The following is a 12,312-nucleotide window of genomic DNA, read 5'->3' on the forward strand; positions in this document are numbered from 1 at the left end:
GCTGCTGCTTGGCGTCTTTCCTGGCACCGGTTTAGGGGGAACCCTTCCCACTGGAGGCTTTTCCCACCTGTGGGCTGCTTTTGACCCTGCCTGGGGATGTCCTGCAGAGGCTTCAGTGGCAAGGAGACTGCTTGGACACAGCCCCACCTCCAGATGGCCCACTGTGATCCCCATGAAAGCAAACCCCAACAAGTGGGCAGAAGCAGCAAAGTTTCAGGAAGGGAAGAGCACCTCACTGTGTCCCAAATAGAGTGGCACAGCCCTTGGCACCATCCCTCCTTTGGGGATGGGTTGCAGTCCTGGGACAGTTGTGTGCCTTTCTTGCCCACCTTGTGTCAGCAGTCACTCCACTGGCAGAGCTGGCTCAGAACCCCACCACAGGTGCAGATGCTGCTTGAAGGTAGCAGGAGGGTGGCCTGGAGCCCCCCTGGGACCACAGCAAGGGGCAGGGGCAAGAGGAACCCATCCCATCTGAGGATGAAGCCGATGTTCCCAAAGCTACCCACCAGCAAATCCCAGGGAAGGGAGTCAACACCATTTTAAAAGTCCTTCTCTAGATTTTGAGGGAATAGTGCTCTTTTCTGCCCTCCTTCCTCCCAAAACACATGCTATTTTTACCTGAATTCCTGCTTGAATGATTTGCCTCTGTTTTCAGCAAGTTTCTCCTGCTGGTTCCTCCACAGCTTCCCCGGGGTGAGCCCTGCCACTCTGGGTTATGGCACAGGGCCGAAGGCATGGGGAGGGCTTCCCTTTGGGTGGAAAACTGGAAAATTAAAAACCCATCGCATGCCCCTGCAGAGGCCCCCCGTGGTTTGTAATGAGTGGTAAACAGAGTTAACACAGAGCATTGCTGTGCCAGGGAGCTGGGCAGGAGCTCTGGCTGTGAGCGAGGGCTGTAATTGCCACCGGTCACAGCTTTCCCAGCCCTCACACCGGGAAGCTCATCACGGCCTGGGGAGGGGGTGTCAGCCCCATCCCACTGCACCTCTGCCTTGAAACCCGCTCAGGAACCCGCCTCTGACTGCAGCCTGCACACAGCATCCCTCACAGCCGGGGCCCAGCAATCACAAGGAGTCTCCCGCTGTGCCGGCTGGTGGCAGGCGGTGACGGGAGCATCCCCACAGGGCAGCAGCCACAGCAAAGGGGCAGTTCGTGGGAGCTGTGGCAAACCTCCCGGCTGGCACAGGCAGGCAAAGATGGGAGTGCTTCTGGAGGCTGCCATGCTGGCCCTTACCTGCAGTGCCAGGTTTGGGCTCTCACCACCAGTCCTGAGACCAGGAAGAGCTGGAAAACTTAATTTATCAATGACCCAAAGGGGGTATTTCTTTGCATTTGGATCTCTGCTGCTCTCCTTGCCCTTCACAGCCCATCACACATTGTCTTGTGGAACAAGCCCATCCTAAATGAGCAGCATGGCTCTCCCAGGATGTTTTCCCTTCTCTCCTGTGGCAGGGCTGGAATTCCCAGCTTTTGGGAGATGCTATTACAGACCCTGAGGTGGCTTCCCCACTCTAGGCTCCACTCTTAAGCATCAAGTGCCCAACTCTTACAGGGCTGGACACCCATCATGTCAAAGCTAGAACATGCTAGAAGACAGAACCTCCTGCGTCCTCACCAGCTGCTCCCTGGGCAGGGCTGCTGGAATGACTCTGCAATCCAGCGGGCAGGGTGAAGGATGCTCCATGGAGCCAGACTGGACTTCTTTATGTGGCCATGCTCCACTGCTGCAGATGACCACCAGTGGGTGACCAGCAGCAGGTCACCAGCAACAGGTGAGCCAATGCCATGTCAAAAAACAAAAGCAGCAGCTGAACAACAGAACGGGGATTTTTAGGCTGATTGCTTAAAATTCTGATTCCATTAGAGACTATTACACTTGAAGGGTCTGAGCAATCAGTAGCAGGGTGTCTGTGTTAGCCCTTCCACTGCTCACCCATTCAATCACCAGGCACAAAACTCCCAACATGCTTTTGCTGGTGGATGCTTTCTCATGTCAGTCAAGCTGCACTACACAAGTGCTCCCAGGGACCAATATCTCCAAAGCCAAAATCAAGAAAAAGCAGTAAACCCCTCTCTGTCATACTTCTTTTCTGATCTGCTTGGGCCTTTTATATTAAAATAAACACAAGGCATCAAAAACGGCTAAGACTCACTGTTGTTTTTTAATAAACAGTACAGCAGGGTATAAGAGGCACACAGACTAGTTCAGTTCTCTTGGGAGTTACACAAAATGTGGCACAGAAGAGCAGTAGTCACGGAGCTGGGAAAGCTAGAGGGAGCAGGGGGGGTTTGGGCAGTAACACCCACATCCCACCCATCACACAGCTGTCTACTTGTCACATGGAGCCAGAGGGTGTCCCACTGCCACGCTGCTGAAGGCTGATGCCCCATAAGAGGGTTGCAAAGAGGACATCCCCATTCTCAAACCCTCCTGCCCCATACCGTGCATCAAAGCTAGTGTCTGGCCCCAGCCCCAGCTCCTCCACCCCTCACTGCTGGGTGCAAGAATGGGGAGGACTCACCTGAGCCAGCTGATGGAGAGAGCCATGGGCCAGGATGCACACCACCACACTGCAGGGCTGCAGAGGCACAACATGGTGCCACAGGGAGGACAAGGAACGTGGGGGATGTTCACTGCCTGTTTCACAAAACCTGTTAGCTTGCCTCCCAAACACAGTTGGAGGGCTTTTTGCTTGCTGGAAGGCCATGGCTACCATCAGGTGTGGTGGCAGGGCACTAGAGACCCATCTCACAGGGCACCTCGACATCTCCTCCACGGCACAGGCCTAGGAGTCCTGTTATGTTGAGCAGGCAGCCTTCTCCTGCCCCAGAGTGGAGGACATTGGAAAAGAGGAGAAACGTGTCCTCAGAACAGGACCATCTCAGACCTCAACACTAGGCTCCTCCTGTCTTGAAGAAGAGGCAAAAAAAAGGCTGCTGCCTGTAACTGAGTAATTTCTCCACGTCCTTGCTCTGGGGCTAGTGGTGGCTAGAAACATGGGTCTGCTTGTTCCACGGTGACTTCCCCATAAAGATGAACTCTTCCTCAAAGTGCTCAAGTTCAGCCCCTTCACAGAGCCCTCAGGTGCTGCCTCTCAGCAGTTTTCTGGGATTTCTTCTAGCAGATGCATTCTCCTCGCTCCTGTGAGGGTGAGGAACTCTGCAGATGGGCACTGTGAGCAGCTGGGAAGCGCTCCAGATTCTGACAGCATCAGCAGAAAGATTCCAACTATGCTTCCTCTGGCCAAGAGCCACAATTTCTGGAAGCTGTTGCTATGACACGATTGCAACCTTCATTTTTATTTTAAGATATCTTTTCCTTGGATTTACTTTATTTTCCTTAACACAAAGCAGTAAACAGACATTGCTACTGCTGCTGTTGCATTTCAAATGGCTCTAAGGTTAAACCAGCTCGCCAAATCAAACACAAAGCCTTTCAGCTGGTAGCCCAGCCCTGCCAAAAGTAGTCTCACTCTGGAATTAATGTGACACCACTGCCTGAAGCATCCTTAGGAAACCTACTGGGTTGTGGCCAACCTGACACAGGGAAAAGCCAGGGATCCCACCCAGGTCAGAGGCAAGGCAGAAGAAAGCACCAGGATTAACCATCTGGTAATGATATATTGATGAAGGGACAGGGGGAAAACTCTCTGTAAAGTCTGAGTACAGCCACATGGTGTGACCAGCCTCACTCTCTTGCTGCCTTTTGACCTGGATGGAACCAAATCTGTCACTGCCACAGCTGAACCAGGTACAGCAGCACAGGAGGACAAAGCAGTGGTAGACCTGGCAGGTAAAGCACAGAAAATAAGATTTCAGGCAAACAAGCCCAAGAGGCCTATGCCAGCTGTCACCTACCTAGGGAGGGTAGCAAGAGGAGGGAAGATGAGCAAGCTAAAACCCAGAGTAGGTACATGGATGTTGGTGCTCCTGAAGGAACTTGGGGCAGGGTGGCCTACCTGTGCTGTGGCACTGCCAGGCTTCACTGCAGGGACATGCCCTGCCAGCCTTTAGCAAAGGCAGAGACATGCTCATGTTGAAGCAGGGTGGAACCATGTGAGTGCCCCCACAGCACGTGGTGAGTGGCAGAGTGGCCATGGGCTGGTGCACACAGAAAGACAGAGGAGAGAGGCAGCGAGTGCGGCGTGAGACTCCCCGTGCTCAGGACCGCTGCGTGGTCAGGGACAGGGATGGCTGGCACGATCTAGTCCCCTTCTGGGAGGGTCTCCCAGCCACGTTGCATGGCTTTCACCACAGCATTGTAGAGTTTGCTCCAAGCTTCCTGCACCTCTGGGCTGAAGGCGGCACCAAGGCATTTCTCCAGCATGTACAGCAAGGACTCGCCAACAGTCTGCAAAACAAACAAGGAGGTGTCAGGCTCAGCACCAGAGGATGACATGGAGTCTCTTGTCTCATTTCACCACCTTTTTTGACTTCTCTAATTGCAAGGCAATTCCACCAACAGTACCAGGCCCCTCCAGTCCTTGGCTCATCAGAGGGGCCCCAGAAGGAGCCCATGTCATCCTCTTCCCCTGCCTTATGCTGTCCCTCACCATGCATGAGTGCAGAGTGGAAGTCAGGGAGCGAGGGCTGACACTGCACACGTAGCACCAGGGGAGAGGCACACATCCAGTTTCTGTGGCTCCCAGGTGCAGGTAGCTGGCCCCATCCCTCGGCATGGCAGTGGAGCAGCAGAGCTGAGCAATGCCCTGGTGTCAGGAGAGTGGACCAGACTCCACGCTGGATGCTGAGGGCACGTCTCAGTGCCTCTCAGGCTTCTCCACAGGGCACTGCTCCTCACAGAGCCGTGAGCAGCCCCATGCAGGAGCTCCATGCAGTGAGTGCAGAGCTGATGGGGGTCACTACCCCAGACAAAAGGGACCCTGCTCCCTCTGAAGAGAACAAACGCTAGCAATATCAGGAAAGAGCCATGTGTGGGTTAGAAAGCTTTTCTTCAACCCACCCTTCCCCACTGCATTTCTGTCCTTGCTTGACAGCAGGAGAGGAGTAATCAAGGGTGTAATATGGAAGATGCTTGGGTGTTACTGGAACAGAGGAAGCAGGGGCTGAGGTGCAGCTACTCCATCCCAGTGCAGACACAGAGAAGTGGATGCTCCCTTTTCCAGGTGTGGTGAGGTTTGCCCAGAGCATTAGATGCAAAGGATCCAGGGTAAAGGCTGAGCCTGCAGCCCTGTGGCACAGGAGAGACTTCAGTGTCCTAAACCACGCTCCTCTTCAAACAGTGGGAATGCTTTGCTCCCAGCTGTCCTTTCTGCCTGGGCTTACTGGGCAAGGGCAGAAAACAAGGGGAGCTGAAAGGTTTCCCTCACCTGGGCAGTGTCACTACATTGGTATCAGCACCTTGGACAGGCTGCCCTGAGCCATCAGCTTTCTCTCCAGACAGCTGAACACAGAGGAAGGATGGGGACAGTGAGGGTTGCAGGCAGGGGTGAGCAAACACAGCCACAGCGAGACAAGAGAGAACACCTCACCGAGAAAGACTCAGCCTTCACACCAACTGCCTGGTGCTTCTTGCCAAGGTTGCAGAGATACTCTTCCAGGCAGGACAAGTTCTCCAGGTGGCTCACAGCAGCATCAATCACCAGCATCACCTAGCGCAGGAGCAGAAGGGCAGAGTGGCACTAACAGAAAGGTTCAGCTTCCCTCCCAGAGCAAACAAAATAACTGACCCTCCACTTCCCTCTTGTCAGACTGATCCCCTCCCAGCCCAGAGGCCCTCTGAGCTTTCCTGTGCTCTCCTGTGATCCATGTGTCACACCAGCGAGGCTGGCACACACCTCATCCTTCCACGGGACACTACCAGAGCTGCACAGCAAGCAGCACTGCTGACCACGCTGAACCAGAGGGGATAAACAGCCCCACAGCAGAGCAGCTGCAGGTGGCAGATGCAGCTGCAGGCCTGATGCTGATGCATTAATTACAACTCCTAGGACCCCAGGACAATGGCATGGGAACTCTTGACCTAGCATACACCATGGTCTCGCAGGAGCATTAAGAGTCAAATGGAAACAGGACAGAAAAGATTTAATGAAGGATGAAGGGAAGAGACACAACAAATTAGAAGAAGATATTAAAGCCAGGGCATAGTTATCTTGGCAAAGCCAAGAGGTGATAGAATTGTGCTCTGTAATTTCAACAGGCAATTTATCTCCAACAAGAGCAAAGAACTCAAGGCAATAATCTTAACATTGCCAATAAAGAGAGGCTGGAAAATAACAAAAAGCTTGCAGCAATCAAGGAACTCAGTCCTGAAACAGCCTCTTAACAAGGAATAAAGACAGGCAAGCAAAGCATCAAACTGGTTTAAAGATGGAGCCAGGCAGTTTATGAAGACATCTGCAAGGCAAGGCTGTGCTTTGTCCCAGTGTGGCTTCTGTTCAGGGTTCAAAAAGGGTCTCTGCTGCACCAGGTGTACTGTGCATGCCTGAGCCTCTCCTCAGCGTAGCTCCTTTCTCTGTTTGGGGGAAGGGAAGGTACTGCAGCCCTCCCTCGGAGGCTCTCTGAGAGCTGCTCTGGGCCCTCTGGCTCTGCAGCTGCACCAGCAACTCTCCACAGCAGTGGGTCCAGGGCAGCCTGGCCCACTGCCCGGCTCTGTGCCCCCTCCTGGTCAGCATGTGGCCAAGCAGAGCACCTCAGGCCTCATCGGGACACAGGTGAGCTCCCTGAGGCATCTCCACAGCACGAGAAGGATTCTTTCAGCTTTCACAGGATGTAATCCGCTCTCAGATGAGGGCATGGAAATCAGCATGGTGCCTCTCAGCCACCATAACCCATCTTCTCATCCCCTCCCCACTATTGTAGGACACTTTGTCGTGGCCTTCTGCTAGCCTGAGTAAGCCCCTGCAGTTACCATCTCAGGAGGACACTTCCCATGTGTTCCCTGGTCAGACACACCACAGTCCCAAATCACTGCCTAAGAGTTTCTTCCTCCATGGAGACTCTGCTCCAGCCATGCCACAGCCCCTCTCTCACCTTCCTGATGTGATCCAGGAACTCAGGGGCAGAGAGGCACTCCTGAGGGCTGGCAAACTGCTTGCAGTTGTACTGGAAAAGGGGCAGCAGGTCAGGATCCAAGTCAAACAGCCTGCAACAGCAAGGAAGCATCTTCTCACTTCCTCAGCTTTATTTAAGGTCCCCTCACCGCATCAGCAGCACACCCACAGCTCACTTCTGCCTCTTTTCCCACCACTGATCCCTCCCCATCTGTAAAAGATCCAAAAGTTCTGAAAAGTTTTCGTTTGGGGCAATCCAGATTACCTCTAGACAAAACGTTTCTGTTTCTCTAGCCCATAACCCCAGCTCTCAGATACATTCTTATGGCACCTGAGAACTAGTCCCAGCCCTCTGGAATTCCTCCCAGCCTGGCCCTTCTCCTTGAAGTCCCGGGTGTTGTCTCAACTATTCCCATTCCCATTTTTCAATCCCCTTGAACTCAAAAGCTCCCAAATCAGGGAAGGCCTCCAGGCTCCAGCAGCCATCTGGACCAAGGCGGGCATGTACAAACCCAGCTGATGCCCCAGTCCCCAACACCATCTCCAGCTCCCATTTCCTCTCCCCCTGCTCCCTGCCCCATCCTCCTTTGCCAGTGTATATCAGCAGCCACCCACGCAGATATAAAAGGCAGGACAGTCTCTCTTCTCCTCATCCTGCACATTAAACTACTGCACCTCTCTCCCCCACATTGTTGTCACTGCTTTAATCCTGCTCTGGGAGATTTGGATCCCTCTCGCTCCGATAGCTGCTCATCAACTCTCCAATTGCCCTTTTTAAACGACTTTTCACTGATTTTTCCCTTTTTTTCTTCACATAACTGATAGATTCATCTGCTGAGGAGAGGCAAGAAGCTGGGTATCAGCCATTCCGCCCGGCACACCATTTCCTCTGCCCAGCGCCCGAATCCCTGCCTGGGATTCCCGATCGGGGAATGCTCGGGCGGCCCCTTCCACACACTCCTCAGAGCCGAGCGGACACACAGCTCCTCCAAGGGCAGAAGTCGCGGTGACAAGGCAGGGGATCAGCGGGCAGAATCGCACAAACCCTGCCCGCCGCTTCCCTCTCACTCTCCGTCTCGGCGTGGCGAAGTTCTCACTCGCGAAGGACGGCAAGGGCAGAGCGGAGCCCAGCCCTGCCCCACGCCCGCGGCACCTGCGGCTGGGCTGCGGCTCCCCGCGGGCCGCCAGCCGGGGGGAGGACCCAGGGGAGGGGAGCCGGCCAGGAGCCATCGCCAGGCACGGGGCAGCGCTTCTCTCCTCGAAGCGGAGCCCGTCCGTCCCTCCCGCTCGGCTCGGCGGGGCGGGCAGGCGGCCGGGAGCGGGCTGGCGGTGGCCGCATCGCGCCGCTCACCTGGAGAAGAGGACGAGGCCGTGCTGCACGGGGCTGCCGCTCACCCGCCGCCAGCTCTCCCGGATCAGCGCTCGCTGCCCGCCCGACAGCGGCGTCCCGCTCTCCATGGCGGGCCCTGCGCCGGTGCCGCGGCTCCGCGGGCGGAGGGGCCGGCGAGCTGCGGCCGCCCTGCCCTCGCTCCGCCGGGAGCGCCGGCGCTGCCCCCGGGGTCCCGCCCCGCGGCCCCGCCGCGGCCTCACCCGCGCTCCGCCCGCCCGCCCCGCCGGCCCCGCGGCCACCCCGCTCCCCACGGCCGGGGCAGGAAAAGCTCACCGAGGGTCTCCCTCTCGGGAGAAGGAAGGAAGGAAATAGGGATGGAAGGAGGAAAAAAGGAATTCGAAATGCCCAAACTTCCCTGTCCCGGGCCCGCGGGGCAGAACAGAAAGTTCAGCTGGTTCACGGTTGACATTTCCCGTCGTCCTGATTTTACAGCAGGGCAGAGCCGCGACAGCGAGGAGACCACCGGGACCTGGCCACCTTCGTTCACCGTCAGCACAGCTCCCTCGGAGCGTAACCTTGGGAGGGCCTCAGCGATGCTCCACAGCATCCTCTTGCTCTTGGCCACTTCCACTGAGACTCTGGATGCCACCTGCTATCTCCACAGGCAGATGAAGTCTAGACACTGCAAGGTACGTGTCTAATTTAAAGCTAATTATGCTAGCTGAAGCGGGCAAAGTTGTTAATAACAGATGAGAAGACATGACATCTTTGTCAAATGTGTTCAGGATTCTCTTTGCTGCTCAGACACTGCTTAATTTGGCCCCCGGATTTACGCAGCACAGAGGAAACAAAGCAAGAAAAGGCAAATGAGGTCACAAGCAACACAAGGGAAGTCAGGAAAGTGAAGGTTTTCAGACAGACGAGAGCAATACAAAAGTGCAACTAATACTGAAACCATCACAGTCTGCACCAAAATAACAATTGTGTTGATCTTTTATTACAAGTTCTGCTTCTGTACATCAGACTTATTTCTGGTAACCAGACAGAAGCCTCTGACCCATCTCAGGGCACACTGACTCAGTATAGGCAGAAAGGAGGCTCTTGTGGAAGAGTTAAAAACCTTCTCTGGGAGGAGAAAAGTTCAAAGGCTCAATGGTAATGTTCTCAGCCCTAGCTTGTCTCCCAGGGCCTTTCTCCTACAGAGCTGTAGTGACAGCACTGACTGCAGTGACAGCAGGAAGCCACTCGAGATGGCTCTGCAAGTGCCAGAATAAATTACCTGTTTTCTCAGGAGTTTGAGACCTCACATTCTCAGCCCAGACCACACAAGATGCTGCATAGGAAAAGCTTCACACGCATTAAAGGAAGCTGAAGAACCCTGTCCTAAAGCTGGGCACTTGAAGGAAGAGTCTAACAAACTCCACCCCCAACCCCCCCCAAAAAAAAAAAAAAGGAACTGTCCGATGGGACTAAGGAGCCAGATAAAACAGCATCTTAACTGTGTGGTTTCAAAGGGCACATTCACACGGGCTGATGATAAGCCACTGCCATGATAACCGCTGAAGCAGCAAGGAGGCTGAAAGGGCAGCTGGGACAGCAGCAGGAAATACAGGGTTAATCTGTGCGCGGTGGAGAAGACCAGCCCGGCAGCACCAACGCAAACATTAACCCTTAACTATCAGCAACGAGCATGAAGTGTCATCCTTTGTCACCTGTGCAAGGTACACTGACATTTCAGCCAGTTAGCACAACCACACAGATGTGGAGCTTCACCAGAGCCTGGCTGGGCAGTTCAGCCTGGCCCTGCTAACAATAATGGGAAGAACAGAGAGGCAGTGGTGTGCTGCCAGGGTACTGGAAGGAGCATGGAGAGCCATCCCAGGCCACAGGACACTGAGGAGCAGAGTTGAAGCACATATGTGCAGTCAGAGCAGCAACCAGGGCTCATTATTTGCCCAACAACATTTTGAATACATTCAGAGCTGGCTGATAGTATATAAGCTGATAGTAAGGAAGAAAAAAATCCACAAAAGGACATTGTAGTTAAGACTGATCAGTTCCTGAAGATTTGTTGGGATGTGGGACACCTTTCCTCCCATCCACATAGGGCACCATATCAGCTACACTATCCCAGGGCAACAACAAAGTACAGGTTCAGCCATTATTCCTGATAGAAAGGGTGTCTCAGAAAATAGCAGTGATGGTGAAAGGAAACGGTGGCTCTTGGCAAATGTTCCCCCTGCACCTTCCCCCTGTGCTGCAGGTGGCAGCTGAATGTTCACAGACAAGGCACAAGCGTCAGAACAGACCAGATACAAGAGCTGCCTTCTGGCACTGATAGATCTCCACTCTCTTAATAAACCCAGCATTTTTTCCCCTGTCACAGCATAGGTCTTCCAGCACAGGACGAAGGAGCTGCAAGGAGGGACTTGAGATGGGAGACAGGGAGAGCTCAGGGGTAAGAAACATTCAAACCACCATTCAAGTGATTTAAAAGACCGAGGGCTTGGGAGAGACTGTGCTCTTGCCTGTGTGCAAAGCAGCTTCTCCCTTGCAGTTATGTGGCTGCCAGAGTTCCTCCTGCTGTCACGGCACTGAGGTGCTGAGAGCATAAGTGGAGTCCAGAGAGGATTTAAAGTACAAGGAAGCAAAGAAGAAAACCTCTTTCCTTGTTCCAAATGTTTTGTGAGTCTTCAAGCATGAGAATCTCACCAAGAGGTTGAGCATTGCAAATGTTTCCACAGTCTGAGGGTTTCCTGTGATGGTTCTGAGCTCCCTTGGCTCCATGTACCTAACGTGCCAGTTCAGCTCTTTTCTGAGTTGCTCTTGGATTTCTGCAAAGACTGTCCCTGGAGCCCTCATAAGTGAAGAATAACCAGGTCAGCAGCACAAAATCATCTGTAGACCACTTGAAGAAAGGGGAGGGAGGATTTTGGAGAAATTCTCTGTCATGCAGAGGATGATAATGCTCCTTTGTGTCTGGGAGAACAAATTTATAATGTTTTTAGTTTGCAGTGGGTTTCATTATTGTAATTTACATCCACTTCAAGTTACAGTACCAACACTCTTAAACTTCCCTTGCCAAGTGTTGGCTTTTCTTGTTCAGTGCCTCAGTTTACCCCCATGGAGAGAAAGTTTCCCAGTCCCATAAAACAGTGTGACAAAACTAGGTAAGCTCACAAATGCCAGTCCCCAGCCCAGCACTCAGGGTTCACAGCACCTGGAGAACAGCCCTCCCCTTTCTGCCTGGCCCAGGGATGACTGCTTTGCGTGTGCTGCTGTGGCACTGTCAGTTTTCATCCCAGCTGCTGCACTAACAAAGCCGTATCTCCCTTTGAACTCCTGCTCATTTCCAAATCTACATCTGTGAGTCTTCATGAATAAAGACACTCTGATCTATCTGCCTCAAGCTCCCTGCTCACTTAGGATACAGACTCCTGGGCTTGGCTAATCCCCTCTGTTTCCCCTTGTCCCCAGTCTCCAAACCACAGATTATGACAGGTTCTTTTTTCCCAGACTCCCATCCCCTCCCATCGCATCCTCAGGTGGGTGCAGAAATCATGCAACGTTCCCAAATTTCTTCTCAAGCTACCCCCTCAGGCCATGGTACAGCACAGTTCAGTAGCAAAGCAAGTCACGAAAGATGATTGCATAACAAGAATCAAAGCAATGCAGAAGGTACTAATCTTGTCCATAAAATGATTAAGATGAGCTGCAGAGCTTGCTTGCTGTCACCATGGCTGTGGAGAGAGCAGGGCAGCGCTACCACCCTTAGTGGTGGGGATCTGGGCTAAGGGAAGAGGGATAGGCAGAGGGAGGATTCAACAGTAGAATAAAATGAAAACTTCTTTTGAATTAAATTTGCTAGACATCTCCAGGTTTACCTTGAATATCCTGTGGCCAGCTAGGTGTCCTGGTTTGGAAAGACAGGTATCTGTCAGGGAAATCTGGAGTTTCCCTTGGAATGGA

At 53.4% G+C, this 12,312-nt stretch overlaps 1 protein-coding gene across 1 annotated transcript; it reads right to left on the bottom strand.

Annotated features, from left to right (window-relative positions):
* Window positions 1-2,148: 2,148 nt before the first annotated feature.
* Window positions 2,149-8,607, bottom strand: NGB (neuroglobin). The gene is made up of 4 exons (XM_063399062.1): window positions 8,365-8,607; window positions 6,994-7,105; window positions 5,493-5,612; window positions 2,149-4,351 (listed from the first exon to the last, which is right to left on the bottom strand). Exons 1-4 carry the CDS (start codon window positions 8,469-8,471, stop codon window positions 4,205-4,207), a joined length of 486 nt encoding a protein of 161 aa, XP_063255132.1. The 5' UTR covers window positions 8,472-8,607; the 3' UTR covers window positions 2,149-4,204.
* Window positions 8,608-12,312: the final 3,705 nt, after the last annotated feature.

Source organism: Prinia subflava, chromosome 5 (assembly GCF_021018805.1).
Source record: "Prinia subflava isolate CZ2003 ecotype Zambia chromosome 5, Cam_Psub_1.2, whole genome shotgun sequence".
Taxonomy (NCBI): domain Eukaryota; kingdom Metazoa; phylum Chordata; class Aves; order Passeriformes; family Cisticolidae; genus Prinia; species Prinia subflava.